Source organism: Lithobates pipiens, unplaced genomic scaffold, assembly GCF_037356315.1.
Source record: "Lithobates pipiens isolate NorthernLeopardFrog02 unplaced genomic scaffold, aLitPip1_a1.2 Scaffold_25, whole genome shotgun sequence".
Taxonomy (NCBI): domain Eukaryota; kingdom Metazoa; phylum Chordata; class Amphibia; order Anura; family Ranidae; genus Lithobates; species Lithobates pipiens.
Genome location: NW_027507787.1, coordinates 88,709,686 through 88,727,987, shown reverse-complemented (window position 1 = coordinate 88,727,987; position 18,302 = coordinate 88,709,686). Strand labels below are relative to the sequence as shown.

The following is an 18,302-nucleotide window of genomic DNA, read 5'->3' as shown; positions in this document are numbered from 1 at the left end:
TCTGAAATATTTTCAACCAATAATCGCATGAAGACGCATCTGTGTCCAATATAAGTCCGCTCCAGAAGACGTCGTAGTGACGAAACGCGTAGGTCGTGGCCACGTTGTGTGCACTCGTTTGAGACGAACGGCAGAGTTTTTTCTATACGCATATGCTTTTAATGTAAAATGTGAGTAGATCTTAATATTAATAAAACAAACGATTTGGTTAAGAACGTATTACACTATGGATATGTCTTTCCTTATATAATTAACGTTGGATACCATACGGACGGAATAACGAAGCTTCACCCAGTGCACCAGCAGCAGCCAGAGAGCGACACAGTGGCTTACATTGTGAAGGTCCATCCAGCCCCACAGGGGCATTAACTCTGGTGAGAGCATTCACATACTATAGCACTGAGTGGCGCACCGGGGATGAAGTTCTCTAATTGAAAGCCCGCACTATTTGCACGAGTGAATCAAATATTCCCTATTGACTTTTTGTAACAATTACAACAATAATCTGAAGAGGCAGTATTACCAAGCCAAATATTAATTTTGGACTTATATTGGACACAGATGCGTCTTAATGCGATTATTGGTTGAAAATATTTCAGACCCCTGGTTGTTTTGATCCTTAGTTATTGTCTATTTGCACATTTTGCGTCTTCATGCGACTTTTTGGTTGAATTATTTCTGATCCTTGGTTGTTCTGACCTTTAGTTGCTTTTTTGCACATTTTTTGCACATGTTTGCACAATCTGTTTTAAACTAACATATTGTCGAATACTAACATTATTTCCACCATTTTGCACATTTAAATGAATGTTTACATGTTTTTAGTAGGTTGATACGTATAGGATAATTTAACACCCAATTTGGTTTTAATTTTTAATTATAATGGAACATGAATGTTGACTCCACATTAATCACACACAATCTTCTTTGGATAAAATTGCTTTAGGATATCTCTGCACGGTATCACCAACAGTTTTTTCTTTTTCTTTTTATATAAAAAAATAAAAAAAAACTTTTGATGATAAGTTAACTCATCTCACCACTGATAGGGTTTAGCGCCATAACCTTTTTATTTCACACTTTTCATTTCCCTCTCCTCCCCAATAAGGAAGTGAGGGCTTCAGGCACAGGCAGCTCTAACCCAGTATATTTCCTTTTCTCTCTCCATTTTTTTAATTTTATTTCACATATTTCTATCACATTGGAGATCTGATTTTTCCATAGCGCGACTTTATTTATTCATTTAGGTTGTGATTTATAACTCACATGCCACACTTCCGGGATGATCCCGGAAGTGGAGTAGGCTCTTGTGTAACGGAGGAGGTGGCTTGTGCTAGACATTTATTATATAATGGAGGCAATATGGCGTGTCACCCATACCCCAGACGACGTGAATTTTTCACGAAACGCGTTGGGTGGCGTGACACGCTCATTTGCCTCAATTAAACTGGTACCAGAAGGGATATCGATTGGAGTTCGCGATCGGCCGACGCTTGCCCATTTGATGATATGCCCTATGTTCTTTTATGTTTGTAAGTGTATTTCTCTTTTTACATTTGCGTTTTATTAAATGATTTTACACTATTTGGAGTATTTTTTCCTTCCTATGGTGGACCTTTTTTGATTCTCCAATGGAACATATTTGAGTCCTGCTCCAAAAAGCGTTTTCCCTATTTTGGATGGTTCATGACTGGCGTATCCCCTAACCTGGTTTACGATAGAGTGCTCCACTCGGATGGCTCAAGATTGACCTATCTTCTGACCTGATCTGTGATAAAGCGCTCCTTACTGGGGCATCTGGTAAGGGGCTAGTGCTATTTGTTTGGTGGAGGTGCACCTGGTCTTGCTTCACGCTAATTAAAGGGTTTTGGATTGGACAGATTCCTTTGAACACGGGGTGTTTTTCAGTTGGACTCATAATGGACTTTATAATATTGCCACACTTATGTTGATTTACTTTTTACAATTTTTATAGTCCTGTTGGGTGTTACCTCACATGTTTTCTTTTCTGAATTTTTTGGCACATATTGACTAGGGATGAGCTTCGAGTTCGAGTCTAACTCATGTTCTACTCGAACATTGCCTGTTCGCCTGTTCAGCGAACAGTGAACAATTTGGGCTGTTCGCAGCAAATTCGAAAAGCCGGAACACCCTATACAAGTCTATGGGAGAAATCTAAAGTGCTCATTTTAAAGGGTAATATGCAGATTACTGTCCTAAAAAGTGTTTGGGGACCCGGGTCCTGCCCCAGGGGACATGGATCAATGCAAAAAAAAGTTTTAAAAACGGACGTTTTTTCAGGAGCAGGTATTTTTAATAATGATTAAAGTGAAACAATAAAAGTGTAATATTCCTTTAAATTTCGTAGCTGGGGGGTATCTATAGTATGCCTGTGAAGGGGCGCATGTTTCTGGTGCTTAGAACTGTCGCTGCACAAAGTGTCATTTGTGCAGGAAAAAAAGTCTTTTAAAATCACTTGCGGCTAAATTGTCGGGTCTCCGTAATACAGAGAACACTCAATGAGTGTTCTCTGTATTAGCCGACAATTCATTCATTCATTGATTAAAAAAAAAAAAAAAGTGTGGGGGTTCCCCTAAATTCAATTACCAGGCCCTTCAGGTCTGACATGGATATTAAGGGGAACCCCGTGTCAAATTTTTAAAAAAAATTGACGTGGGGGTCCCCCCAAATATCCATACCAGACCCTTCAGGTCTGATATGGATATTAAGGGGAACCCCGCATCAAATTTTTAAAAAAAATTGACGTAGGGGTCCCCCTAAAAATCCATATCAGACCCTTTATCCGAGCACGCAACCTGGCAGGCCGCAGGAAAAGAGGGGGGGACGAGAGAGCGGCCCCCCCTCCCTCCTGAACCGTACCAGGCCACATACCCTCAACATTGGGAGGATGCTTTGGGGGTCTGTGACCCTTCAAAGCACCTTGTCCCCATGTTGATAAGGACAAGGGCCTCATCCTCACAACCCTGGCCGTTGGTTGTGAGGGTCTGCGGGCGGGGGGCTTATCAGAATCTGGAAGCCCCCTTTAACAAGGGGACCCCCAGATCCCGGCCCCCCCCTGTTTGAAATGGTAAGGGGGTACAAAAGTACCCCTACCATTTCACAAAGAAAGTGTCAAAATGGTTAAATAAGACAAACACACTTTTGAAAAATTCCTTTATTAAAAATGAAAAAAAAAAAAAAAAAGATTCCAGCGGTGCTAATCCACTCTTGCTATCCAGCGACGGATCTCCGGGGTCCTGCGATGGATGATCATATCCAACGACGGGGGAATCTCTCAGTCCAGCGCTGTCCATACATCCTTCTTCTGTCTCCTCTCCGGAGACACTGCAGAGAGCACAGCGCTGACGTTTCTTATATTGGGAGGGCGGGGCCACCCGTCACCTGACCCCGCCCCTCTGACGCTGGAGAGGGAAGCCAGGGGTTCCCCAGTGACGTGTGGGTGACCCTGCCCCCTCTGATGTAACGGAAACCTGCGTTACATCAGAGGGGGCGGGGTCACCCACACGTCACTGGGGAACCCCTGGCTTCCCTCTGCAGCATCAGAGGGGCGGGGTCAGGTGACGGGTGGCCCCGCCCTCCCAATATAAGAAAACGTCAGCGCTGTGCTCTCTGCAGTGTCTCCGGAGAGGAGACAGAAGTAGGATGTATGGACAGCGCTGGACTGAGAGATTCCCCCGTCGCTGGATATGATCATCCATCGCTGGACCCCGGAGATCCGTCGCTGGATAGCAAGAGTGGATTAGCACCGCTGGAATCTTTTTTTTTTTTTTCATTTTTAATAAAGGAATTTTTCAAAAGTGTGTTTGTCTTATTTAACCATTTTGACACTTTCTTTGTGAAATGGTAGGGGTACTTTTGTACCCCCTTACCATTTCAAACAGGGGGGGGCCGGGATCTGGGGGTCCCCTTGTTAAAGGTGGCTTCCAGATTTTGATAAGCCCCCCGCCCGCAGACCCTCACAACCAACGGCCAGGGTTGTGAGGATGAGGCCCTTGTCCTTATCAACATGGGGACAAGGTGCTTTGAGGGGTCACAGACCCCCAAAGCATCCTCCCAATGTTGAGGGTATGTGGCCTGGTTACGGTTCAGGAGGGAGGGGGGGCCGCTCTCTCGTCCCCCCCTCTTTTCCTGCGGCCTGCCAGGTTGCGTGCTCGGATAAAGGGTCTGATATGGATTTTTAGGGGGACCCCCACGTCAATTTTTTTTTAAAAATTTGATGCGGGGTTCCCCTTAATATCCATATCAGACCTGAAGGGTCTGGTATGGATATTTGGGGGGACCCCCACGTCAATTTTTTTTTTTATTTGACACGGGGTTCCCCTTAATATCCATGTCAGACCTGAAGGGCCTGGTAATTGAATTTAGGGGAACCCCCACGCTTTTTTTTTTTTTTTTTTTTTTTTTAATCAATGAATGAATGAATTGTCGGCTAATACAGAGAACCCTCATTGAGTGTTCTCTGTATTACGGAGACCCGACAATTTAGCCGCAAGTGATTTTAAAAGACTTTTTTTCCTGCACAAATGACACTTTGTGCAGGGACAGTTCTAAGCACCAGAAACATGCGCCCCTTCACAGGAATACTATAGATACCCCCCAGCTACGAAATTTAAAGGAATATTACACTTTTATTGTTTCACTTTAATCATTATTAAAATCACTGCTCCTGAAAAAACGGCCGTTTTTAAAACTTTTTTTTGCATTGATCCATGTCCCCTGGGGCAGGACCCGGGTCCCCAAACACTTTTTAGGACAGTAACTTGCATATTACCCTTTAAAATGAGCACTTTAGATTGTGAACGTTCGAGTCCCATAGACTTTAATAGGGTTCTAAAGTTCACACGAAGTTTAGGTCTGTTCGCAGGTTCTGGTGCGAACCGAACAGGGGGGTGTTCGGCTCATCCCTAATATTGACCCAGTATTGCATATCTCACCTTTGGGTTCACAACATACGAGGGTTAATACATATGTTTATTTCACAAGTTATAAGCAATGTTTTATGTCATATTTAGTTATGAGATTTGTTTTTTGAATCATAAGTCATAAGAAACACTTTTTTTAAGGTGGGGTGGCTTACATCCTAATAGAAATATTAGGGATTGCGCAGTTCTTTTCTTTTTTTCTTTTTCTACACGTATATAACACTTTTGGTATGTACTAGAATTGCTGCATCACAAAATTCTTTTTGTTATACACTGTAGCGCGGATTTCCTCTCTCTTTTTCCAACTTAATATTGAACCCTACAGACTAAGACTGGGATGCCATTAAAGTTCATGTGCGTGTAAAGGCAGGCACCAGGTGTCCAATCATAGTAGAGGATGGGAAGAGAGGACAGGAGAAGACATCGAGGAGCTGTCCCACTGAGACAGGTAAATGCAGACGGTGGGCCGGTGGGGGGGGGGGCACAGTTATAGAACAGTGGCTGCGTTTGATGGGGCACAGTGGGGGCAATTGATGTGCACAAGTGGCTGCATATGATGAGAACAGTGGCTGCTTATGATGGGCACAAATGGCTGCATATGATGGGCACAAGTGGCTGCATACAAAGGGCACAAGTGGCTGCATTTGATGGTCACATGTGGCTGCATACAATGACACCAAGACAGGTAAGTGCAGATGGCGGGCCGGTGGGGGGCACAGTTATGGCACAGTGGCTGCGTTTGATGGGGCACAGTGGGAACAATTGATGGGCACAAGTGGCTGCATATGATGAGCACAGTGGCTGCTTATGATGGGCACAAGTGGCTGCATATGATGGGCACAAGTGGCTGCATTTGATGGGCACATGTGGCTGCATATGATGGCCACAAGTGGCTGGATCTTCCACTGGATGACTGGATCCTCCAGAGTTGAGGAGCCACTGCAAGGATACAACTTTTTTTCCCCCCAGGGTTTAGTTTGATTTTTTTTTTTTAAGGGATATACAATTAAATGATTTATTTATTATCTCTGCCCAGAGTTCATCTTTGTATGTAGAAATAAATAAGTTTTAAGTCAGCCAACAATGAGAAATCAACTAGGCAATTAAGACAGTTGTACTTGGGTAATAACCAACAGCAAGGTGTTTAGAGATTATCGGCCATCATCTTTGCAAAACAGATTGCCTTATTTATGGCATGATTCCAAGACAAACCACAGCTACGAAAACCAAGGTATAAAAGTGATATGAGGTCTCTGAGAAGAAAAGAAAAATCTTAGAGAATAACTCAGACACCTGAAGACACAAGAGCTTCCAGAAAGGTAAAATGATGACAGTACTTACCTTACTCCATGGAGTTACAGCTCTTGAAGAACCATCTTCTCTTCAATGTGCATTCTTCATGCTTATTTGTCTTCTGTCTTTTCCTCCAAAATCTGGTTCACAGGCTTCTTGGTCATGACATTATCCAAGCTTATTACTCATAGCCCTTCTTTCTTTTATTTTACAAGTTGATCAACTTTATACATTTACCAAAACATTTTGATCTTTAAGGCTAACCTATTTATTCAGAATTGAAACAAAATGTATAGAGATACTTTTAGTTGGAATAAGTAGGGATCAATTTGATTCCTTTTCAGGTTTTCGTTATAATTATTTTTTATTGAAAATGTTATGGTGATAACAAAAAAGTAGAAAACAATGTTATATAAGTGAACATTATGTTTCAAATCCTACTTTGACACATGTATATCTTTCTTTAATCACATATGATAATATATAACATTGTGGTGTATCTTTATTTCTCTTAAAGAGACAACCTGTATTCTAACTGCGATGTTGTGTAGTATAGCCTTAAATATTGCATTAATTACTCTAGCATTGTGACTTTTCTTCCTCTGGATGCCCCAAAGGAAACACACTGCATCTCAGGGGATGAGGTCACAAGGCCTTTGCTCATATCTTTCAGAATGGTACAACATTATATTTCTTTGCATGGTAAATCATACAATTCAAGATTTTCTTGCTATGGTTGTTCACATTGAAGTGTGATTATTGAAAGAAAGAGTAAATTTAAAATATAACAAAGACATTGGATGTGACGTTGACATTGCAGAGTAGGCTGTATGTGTAAATATCTTGTATTTCAGTTAAATGTGAGCTTAGAATGGGGTTTATCATCTAGGTTTGTTAATTTCATACCAGTCTATCCAAGATTTCCAAATAGGTTATCTGGAGTTATAAATGCCTTGAGAGGCAGCGGACATAACTTCATAGATGATATTTATATTAGTGGTTTTAATTACTTCTACAAGAGTTGGAAGTTCCGTTTTTTTTCCAATGCCTTACTGGTTCCAATCATGCATTTATGAGAATGTGGGAGATGATGCTCCTTAAAGGAGGAGGGATAGTGTTTATTCCCAAGGAGCTGATGGCCATACTCAGGTTTTTTAGGGGCTGAGAGCTAGTTATTTGTCCTATGAGGTTGAAAATATCAGACCAATAGGTTTGTAGTAGTGGGCAAGCCCAAAATATATGTATCTTGGAGCCCCTTTGGCCGCATTGTCTCCAGCAGAGTGGAAATAATTGGAGATTAAAACCTGCTAGTCTCGTGGGAGTTAAGAACCACCTTAGAAGTATCTTTTGGTAGAGTTCCTACAAGTTGACACTTTTTGTAGCTTTATATATAGATGTGATTGCAAATTTTCATTGGTCAGGTGTATATGGCACCATTAGGTCTCTTTCCCATGTTTTCATGGAGAGGGTTTTGGTAAATGTTGATTTTTGGTGTAGGAAATTATAGAACAAGGATATGCCTTTTATTGAGGTATTAGGGTTTGTGAAATATAAAAACATTCTCCAACAAATTGTAGTGGAGGGATTGGTAACAGATGATAGTAGGTGTGAAATTTGAATAAATGTGTATTGATCTTTGGTTTCTAGTCCATACTCGGTTTGAATTGTTCTGAAGGTTTTAAGTGAAGGGCCTTTTTGAATGTCTGCAACTGATGTAATACCTTTAGATTCCCAGTGTTTAATTTTTTTAAGTTTGGGATTAGTAGTTGTAGACTGGTGATAGGAAGGGGAAGGAATAGATTTGAAAGCTATATCAACTATAGAGGTGTTTAGAAGTAGTTTCCATGCATGGAGAGAAGCTCTTGTGGTGGGTGATATTTCAGGGGGATAATGAGACATAAATCTACTGGTTAGTAGTAGGTCATATAGTTTTTAATTAGGACATTGGTATGTCTCTAGTTCTTGCCATCTCAAGATATTGTTTTGTGGAAACCAATGTTTCAGTTACCATACGGCAGCAATTAGGTATGTCCTACTCCTCCCACTGTCCTAGAGTTAATAAATGTTTTGAAGGCACAGCTAGCTTTCTTTCCTTGTCATAAGAATTTATTAATCTTAGACAATGCCTTAGAGAAAACATTTTCTGGGACTGGGCTGGGAACGGTTCTAAACAGATAGATAAATTGGGGTAACAGTATCATTTTGTAGACTGCTAATCCAGGTCAATTCTGTTTTGGTTATATCTTGTAGTTTAGGGTTAATGGACAAAGGTTGTGTAATTTGTGTCTATCAGTTGTTCTACATTTGCTGTCAGTGTTATACCTAGGTACTTTATTACCCATGTACTCCAAGTATAGGGATATTGCACTCTGAGCTTATTACTCATAGAACTATCTATCCCCAAGCTTAATATTTAGGATTTACTGTCATTGACCTTGTAGTAGGATATCCGGTTGAATAGATCCACGTGCCGCAGCCAGGGAGGAGTCCACCTCTGTCATGATCATGATAATGTCATCAGCGAACAGACTAATAGAATGCATATTTTTGCCTATTGGGAAACCCTTAATATTTGGGTGACTTCTAATGTAGATGGCTAAAGGTTCCATCAGGTGGTTAACCACTTCAATACCAGGCACTTAAACACCTTCCTGCCCAGACCAATTTTGAGCTTTCAGGGCTGTCGCACTTTGAATGACAATTGCGCAGTCATGCTACACTGTACCCAAATTAAATTTTTATCATTTTTTCCCCACAAATAGAGCTTTCTTTTGGTGGTATTTGATCACCTCTACGGTTTTTATTTTTTGCGCTACAAATAAAAAAATACCGAAAATTTTGAAAAAAAAATGTTTCTTTTTGTTTCAGTTTCAAAACTTTGTAAATAAGTACGTTTTCTCCATCACTGATGGGCACTGATGGGGCTACACTGATGGGCACTGATAAGGCGGCACTAATGGGCACCAATGATGTGGCACCAATGAAGTGGCACTGATGAGGTGACATTGATGGACACTGATATGTGGCACTGATAGGCAGCACTGATGGGCGACACGGATGGGCGACACGGATGGACACTGATAGGTGGCACAAATTGGCACTGATAGCTGGCACGGATTGGCATGGATGGGCGGCACAGATGGGCATGGATAGGCGGCACAGATGGGCATGGATAGGCAGCACAGATGGGCATGGGTGGGCACTGATAGGTGGCACAGGTGGGCACTCATAGGCAGCATTGGTGTTATACTGTACTAATGAATGCCAATCAGTGCCAAACAATAATGCATGCCAATCAGTGATGCCCATTGTGGGCACTGATTGGCATCCATTATGGGCACTGATTGGCATCCATTGTGCTGACTGGCATCCCTGGTGGTCTAGGGAGGATTACCTTTTCCCTGGTGGTCTGGTGGCGTCCCTGGTGGTCCAGTGTGGGCATCCTCGGGGGGGCTGTGCTGATAATCAATCAGCACAGACCCCCCCCCCCCTTTCAGAGGAGCAGCCAATCTGCTCTCCTCTAGTCGCGTCTGACAGATGCGAGTGAGGAAAAGCCGATCACCGGCTCTTACGATTTACACTGTGATCAGCCGTGATTGGACACGGCTGATCACGTGGTAAAGAGTCTCCGTCTGAGACTCTTTACCGAGATCGTAGTTGCCGGGTGTCAGACTGACACCCCGTAACAACGATCGCCGCGATGCGCGCCCCCGGGGGCGCGCAGCGGCTCATAATCCTGATCACGTCATATGACGTCCGATCAGGATTATGAAACCACTTTGCCACCGTCAATTGCCTATAGGGCGGCGGCAAGTGGTTAAATATTAAGGGTGACAAAGGTTCCATTGGATATAGTACATGGGGATGAAAGAATATCAGACATGTACACTCTGGCCAATGGTTTAGAACATAGGGCCATGATGGCTGTTTTGTCACAGCGTTTAAGCATTTTCTTTTTTGTAATGTATATTGTGACAAATCAACAAAGAATTGCAAGCTTTGGTATTGAGATGGGCTTTGTTCCTGTTTTCTCCTAATTGACATGAGATGATCTTTAACATGAAAGAAATGCAAATGAAGTAGTACATCTCTAGGTATTTAGTCTGGCAGATGAGACGGCTTAGGCAGGCGATGAATCTTGACGATAGTAACGTCTAAGTCTGTGAGACTTGGTAGGAGAGATTTAGATTCCAATAATTTTTATTGAGTTTGAAAATATACAAACATTTGTAAGGCCATATGATACATTAAGTATCGCCCCTCTTCCCCCAAAGCACCCACCCCCCATGTTGAGGGCACGCGGCCTGGTACGGCTCTCGCTCGTCCCCACCCCCTTTCCTGACCGGCTAGGCTGTGTGCTCGGATAGGTAAGTCTGGTATGGATTTTGGGGGACCCCCACGCCGTTTTTTTTCGGCGTAGGGGATTCCCCTTAAAATCCCTACCAGACCTAAGGGCCTGGTATGCCCCCGAAGGCATGCAGGCTTCATTAGTGAGGCGACATTATCGCCGATCTCTCGCTACTATAGGAAAATTACATTTTCCTATTGCAGCCAGCGCGAGAACCAGCGAAGCCTGTCGCCGGGAACCAGCGTGACAGGATCGCGCTGGAGGCACCTACTGTAAATCTCTGCCACAGACATTGTTTTAGAACATGCAGGAAACTAAAACTTGTAGAACACTTGTGTAATACCTGGATCTTTCAGCCAGTTACCCACGAGATTGGATTCACATAGGTACTTCAGCCCTACCAGGCTCTTGCTAAGAAGCCAACCCGTACGTGGCCTTCTTGTGAAGAGTCCTCCCCTGGATAGCTACGAAGTTACTGGACTTCTCCACGACTGGAGACAGCACCGAACCACCTCAGAATATATTCTTTTGTTTCCTTGCCTCAGGTTAGCCAGCCATGAGACATAAAGTTGGGTGGATCCACACCCCATGCCATAGCCTTCCTGGGGCTGGTCAGGAGGACCAGGACCCTGGAGTCAGAACATACTTCTGGACTGGAACACCTAACCACGTGACATCCGCATCTTAAGCATCTTAAGTACCCTCTCCCAGAAAGCACAGCAAGAGTGACACTCCCACTGGGCAGACTCCGAGAGAAAGTAACCTTAAAGCACCCAACCAGACTCTGGTTCCATGCCTGCCAGAAGAGACAGTGCCCCCTATGGCCAGGCTGAACATCCTATAGTCCAGTCAGATTGATGCTGAGGTCCAAATTTGGAACAATTGTACCCAAACCAAACTGCAGTTCAGGTGTAACATACAGTGCATGCTCTTCAAGAGCCGGCACTACATTTGTATATTTAGGGACCACTGGAGGACATCCCTGGGCTTGACTATTATCAGAAAGAGTGGATTAGCTGGTTTCTTTTTTATTGTTGGTGCCGAGGAGGTCTATAAAGTGCCCCCTCCTCTCTAATGTATAATGTTTCCACCTTGGTCAATCAAAGGGTGGTCAAATCTTGCAAAGTCTTTTTGTAGCTTTGTTTTTTATGTTTTTATAATCTTTACAAACTGACTGAATAAAGAGAAATAAAGTAAGACTGCGCTATTTTGCTGCAACCGGAGTTAAAATTATTTGTGCTCACAGCATGGTGGAAATCCAGACCTCTGCTCAACACCTAGGGAACCAGTCTAGATCTTCACATGAATTGGTTGAACTGGATGAATTTTGTTTCTTTTTTCAACCAGACTAACTATGTAACTATGTAATTACTGTCTATGCAGCCTGACTGTTTTATAGTAAGTTATACTAAGCCCCAAAGCTACAACTGGGCTGATCTACCTGCAAACATATAAGAAAATAACTTGTGCAGGGGTTAAGTGCAATGCACAGATGTGGGTCCTTCTGCAAAGGAAAAAACAATCAGTACACTGATGTATTGATATAAACCCTGGAATACAGTCAAATTTCAGGCCAATGAAATGTGATTGGTTCCTACAGATTATTTTACAATGTGCTATCTTATGTGTATATATGCCTGATACAGCCATGTCAAATAACTAACTTCATCTATTTCTCTTTGTCTCTGTAGACATGCGCTATCTACTTTTACTGCTTCTGCTGGGAACAGTCTATGCTCAGGAACCTGGTGAGCTTACAATCTTTATATCATAGCAGTCTTACATTTTCATGATCTTTTCCTTTTTTTTTGTTTCTGTACCCTTTTAACCAATTGGCGATCGTCCTGCGTACATATACTGCGGGGTGGCAGCTCTCCTGTGCAAAATTACACCCAGGGACTTGATTTTCACCGGCTCAGCCGGCAACTACCGGGATTAAATCAATGGGTCTGACAGACCCAATAACCTCTGTGGCCCACCAATCATTCACGAGAGAGGCAGAACGGCTGTCTGCCTATGTAAACAAGGCAGGTTGTTGTTCTGCTAGTAGGGGAAACAAAGAAACACATGATCTCTGTCTTCTCACAGCCAAATCACCCCCCCCCCCCGCCACAGTTAGCACTCCATAGGAGCACATTTAACCCTTTGATTGCCCTTTCCCTGCCAGTGTCATTAGTACAGTGACAGTGCATTGTTTTTAGCATTGATCACTGTATTGGTGTCACTGGTCCCAAAACAGTGTCATTTAGGGGTTTACCAAAGCTAGAGAGGGCAAAATTAGTCACAAATCTGCATAGAAACCAATCAGCTTCTAACCGCAGCATTTTCAATTAAACTCTGGCAATAAAACCTGGAAGCTGATTGGTTTCTATACAGAATTGTGACTAATTTTGCCCTCTCTAGCTCCGTTAAATAAACCCCTTAGTGTCATATTTGACCACTACAATGCCGTAGTCCCACTGATTGCCACCATTACTAGTAAAAAAAAAAAAAAAAAATTAGAACCATAGATCTATCTCATAGTTTGTAGATGCTATAACTTTGCACAAACCAATCAATATACGCTTATTGGAATTTTTTTTTTCCACCAAAAATATGTAGCACAATACATATTGGCCTAAACTGATGAAGATTTTTATTTTTTTTTATTGGATGTGTTTTATAGCAGATGGTAAAAAAATATTATTTTTTTTTCAAAATTGTCAGCACAAAATCAAAACCGCAGAGGTAGACAAACACCACCAAAAGAAAACTCTATTTCTGTGAAAAAAGGACATCAATTTTATTTGGGTACACTGTTGCATGACCGTGCAATTAGCAGTTAAAGTAACGCAGTGCCGCATCACAAAACATGGCCTGGTCATAAAGGGGGTTAATCTTCCACAGCTGAAGTGGTTAAAATAATATAATTTTTTCATAGTACAGTGGAACCTCGGATTGGGAATAACGCGGTTAACGAGCGTTTCACAATACAAGCAATTATTATTTTTTTAAATCCTGACTCAGTTTGCGAGTGTTGTCTTGCAAAACAAGCAGGATTCAAGCCTCTGAGGTGTGCAGTACCGCAGTTGGTCAGAGGTGCGGGGTGCCAATGACACTTGGAGCTGTTCACAAATACCGTAAACACTTGGAAATACTCGGAGACCGCTCGGATGCACTCGGAAAGGCTCGGAAACACTCAGGAATGGAGTATTTCCGAGTCTCTCCAGCGCCCCCCCACCTCTGGCCACATGCAGTATTGCATGCAATAGAAGTCAGTGTGGAACGAATTATCTTTGTTTCAATTGACTTCTAAAGAAAGGGAAACTCGCTTTGATATGCGAGTGCTTTTGATTACAAGCATTCTCCTGGAACGGATTATGCTCGTAATCCAAGGTTCCACTGTAATTTCACGCATTTTATACATACTGTGTCATTGTTTTTATAATCATATTTATATAAACCTTTGTGACTGCATAGACACCGCTCCAACCTCCCAGATCCTCAGTGACGTGTTCACCCTAATGGAACTCACAGGTTCTGGCTCTGCTCAAGATTGAGGAGAAAAGGAATTCCTGGATGGCTATACATCAAAACAGGCATCTTTATTGGCAATGATTAAAATCCAAGTACAGTCACCTCATAAAAATAGGAAAAACAGGGTAATAGCTAAGGTGTTTCACACCCAAACATGGCACTTATTCATAGCTAAAGAAAAGAAGTGTGTTCCTGAATATATATATATCTATATATATATAATATATATAAACATTTAGACAACCCTGTAGGCTAAACAACCAATCAGAAAGAACAGTCTCAATCACATGAGCACGCTTTAATTACCTACACTTAGTAGAATAGAAAACACCTGAGCAACAGAAACAATTGCCAAAACTGGTACCTATTAGCCTTGCTCAGTATGTGAATCCATAATCCCATGGGTAGACAAACATGATAAATACTAAAACAGTCCTGGATCTAATCCAAGAAGACAACTTCAATATCAAAAAGTATCTTATCCGTCATTGTCTACTAAAAGAATTGTTACAACTATGCATACTTCACTGTCGTTGTTAGAACTGTATAAAAACTAGAAAATGCATTTTCTGGAGAAAATGCATTTTCTGGAGAAAATGCATTTTCTGGAGAAAATGCATTTTCTGGAGAAAATGCGTGGGAATGCTGAATAGCATCAAAACTGCCCATCATATTCCTCTATTATAAATCAGTTACAACAGGAAACAAATAAATCAAGTACGGCGCTGTCACATCCTATCCAGTTCCTCCAGAATACCTCTGCACAATATATATTGCTTGTTACATCCACTCTGGGTGTTGCTGCTCTTATTAAAGTCCACTGGGTGGCAGACAAACCTAAAAAGCACAGAGAAACAGAGCGCACACCAGCCCTAGTGCATTAAAGTTTATTTAACTCAGTAAAAGGTTAAAAAAGCCAGGTATGTCACTCACAAACATCCGTTGAGTAGTAGCATTGGTATTTACAGCCTCCACTGTTGCCTCCTTCCCCGATTTTAGGCTCCCTGCAGTAGCTAGCAGTACGGATGGTTAAGTACTCGGTTCGCTTGCTGGCTGCAGGTACACTCTCTCTACACGCCTCACACGCACGGACCTGCCGGCTCTGGATGACGTCACTCGCAACGGGGGGCGGATCTCTCAACGTGTGTACTGACTCTGACGCTGGCTATAACTGTTCCCAAGACAACATGTTTCGGAGGCGTGGCCTCCTTCTTCAGGTGACGCCCTAATGTGTGCTTACAGCATAAATACGCTGACACCCTCCCCGCCCTCCCTGCTAGTGCCAATCACAGGGAGCCTAACATCTAGGGGAGGAGACAAGCCCATCTACCAATCAAGAAGAGCGACAAGGAAACAAGGATATTATAAGACTACTATTACAATCATAGCTATTAGAAGTTCTTTCAATGTATATCTGCATGTAACCATAACAAGGAAATAAAATAAAATTATATTATATATACATAAAATTAAGATAATACTAAAAACTGAACCAACAAAATTAGTATATATATAAAGAATTAAATTAGAAAAAAGAATTTTATATCAAATTAAAAATAAAAATAAAAATAAAAATGAAAAATAAAAAAAAATAATTAATTAAATAAAATACTCCGACATGACCCTCTGCAAGGCTATAAAGAGGAACTTATAACCTTGATGAATCAAGCCTTTACTCAAGGATTAATACAAAAATCAGAAAAACATTTCTTTGTAACCAACTATTTTAAAACGCCATATTTCTATCATACACCGAAGGTCCATAAGGACCCGATATGTCCACCTGGCAGACCCATTGTAGCCAGTATGGACAGTATCACTAGTAGAGTGTCTCAGTATGTAGATGTGTTCTTACAACCTTTGGTGACCTCCCTTCCTGCATATATAAAAGATTCTTCACATGTGTTGGAAACGTTGCAGCAGTATAAGTGGGAATCAGGGTACCTCTGGTTATCTCTTGATGTCAGCTCACTCTATACATCAATCCCCCATGAGGGTGGACTAAGGGCAGTCGAATACTTCCTATCTGAAGCAGAATTTATGAACCCTAATCAGTCTAAGTTCATATGCCAGTGTATCCAGTTTGCTTTAGAAAAGAATTATTTCTTTTTCCAGGATAAATATTATAGGCAGAAGGCAGGCACAGCAATGGGCGCGCATTTTGCACCCTGCTATGCCAATCTCTTTATGGGATACTGGGAAAAATTCTGTATTTGGCAGCATAACCCATTTGCTAAACATCTAGTGTACTATGGGAGGTACATTGATGATATTCTTATCATCTGGGATGGGACATTGGATTTAGTCCAAGAATTTGTCTCATACTGTAACAACAATACCTTTGGCATCCACTTTACTTATGTAGTTGATGCTAGGTCACTAGTATTCTTGGATCTTGAGCTTAGCTATGACACATATGGTAACATCATGTCAAAAACACATTTTAAAGAAACAGCAGGCAACTCCTATTTACATCGTAAGAGCTGCCACCATCCCAGATGGAAAGAAAATATACCCCATAGCCAATTCTGTAGATTACGGAGAAACTGTAGCGATATTAAGGACTATGAAGCTCAGGCGGCCATATTGTCTAAAAAATTCTTGGAAAAGGGATATGAAGAAAAACAAATAGAAGAAGCAAAAAACCGCTATATGAACGGAATCCCTGATAACAAGAAGGAAAATATGTGGGAAAAAGATCAGCGTGATATACCATTTATCACCACCTTTAACCACTTCAGCCTCGGACCAATAAATACCTTAAGGACCAGAGGTCTTTTTGCAATTTCGCACTGCGCTGCTTTAACTGGTAATTGCGCGGTCATGCAATATTGCACCCAAACGAAATTTGCGTCCTTTTCTTCCCACAAATAGAGCTTTCTTTTGATGGTATTTGATTGCCTCTGCGATTTTTTTTTTTTTGCGATATAAATGGAAAAAGAGCGAAAATTTTGAAAAAAAAAGATATTTTCTTCTTTTTGTTATAAGAAAAATCGAATAAACTAAATTTTAGTCATACATTGAGGGCAAAATTTATTCAGCCACATGTCTTTAGTAAAAAAAATGTCAATAAGCGAATATTTTTTGGTTTGCGCAAAAGTTATAGCGTCTACAAACTAGAGTACATTTTCTGGAATTTACACAGCTTTTAATTTATGACTGCCGATCTCATTTCTTGAGGTGCTAAAATGGCAGGGCAGTACAAATCCCCCCCAAATGACCCCATTTTGGAAAGTAGACACCCCAAGGAAATTGCTGATGGGTATGTTGAGCCCATTGAATATTTATTTTTTTTGTCCTAAGGGATTGAATAATGACAAAAAAAAAAAAAAAAAAAAAATTTTTACAAAAAGTTGTCACTAAATGATATATTGCTCACACATGCCATGGTTATATGTGGAATTGCACCCCAAAATACATTCTGCTGCTTCTCCCGAGTACGGGGATACCACATGTGTGGGACTTTTTGGGAGTCTAGTCGCGCACGGCACCCCGAAAACCAATCACCACCTTCAGGATTTCTAAGGGTGCAAATTTTTGATTTAACTCCTCACTACCTATCACAGTTTCGAAGGCCATAAAATGCCAAAATAGCACAAACCCCCCCCAAATGACCCCATTTTGGAAAGTAGACACCCCAAGCTATTTACTGAGAGGCATGTTGAGTCCATGGAATATTTTATATTTTGCCAAAAGTTGCGGGAATATTACAAACTTTTTTTTTTTTGCACAAAGTTGTCACTAAATGATATATTGCTCACACATGCTATGGGCAGAAGTCAAATTACACCCCAAAATAAATTCTGCTGCTTCTCCCGAGTACGGGGATACCACATGTGGGGGACTTTTTGGGAGCCTAGCCACGTACGGGACCCCGAAAACCAAGCACTGCCTTCCGGATTTGAATATAAAATGCTATAAAAAACAAACTAACCAGAGTCACCCGTAACACTTATACGGTGATCAGTGGTGAAAGGGTTAACTAGGGGCAATCAGGGGGTTCAAATTTTTATTAGGTAGTATATGGGGGTCCCTGGCGCTATATAAAAACCTGACGGGGAACCTAAATAACTAACTGGCTAACCAGCGTCACCAGTGACACTTATACTGTGATCGCTGGTGAAAGGGGGTGAAAGGGTTAACTAGCAGCAATCGGGGGGTTAAAACCATTATTGGGTAGTATATCGGGGTACCTAGCGCTA

At 41.6% G+C, this 18,302-nt stretch overlaps 1 protein-coding gene across 1 annotated transcript in view; it reads left to right on the top strand.

Annotated features, from left to right (window-relative positions):
* Window positions 1-6,215: 6,215 nt before the first annotated feature.
* LOC143929912 (bone marrow proteoglycan-like) overlaps window positions 6,216-18,302 on the top strand; it is a 38,825-nt gene continuing 26,738 nt past the window's right edge. Inside the window, exons 1-2 of the mRNA XM_077453848.1 lie at window positions 6,216-6,262; window positions 12,276-12,332. Coding sequence (XP_077309974.1) covers window positions 12,278-12,332 — 55 coding nt within the window. The 5' untranslated portion in view covers window positions 6,216-6,262; window positions 12,276-12,277. The remainder of the gene's footprint in view (window positions 6,263-12,275; window positions 12,333-18,302) is intronic.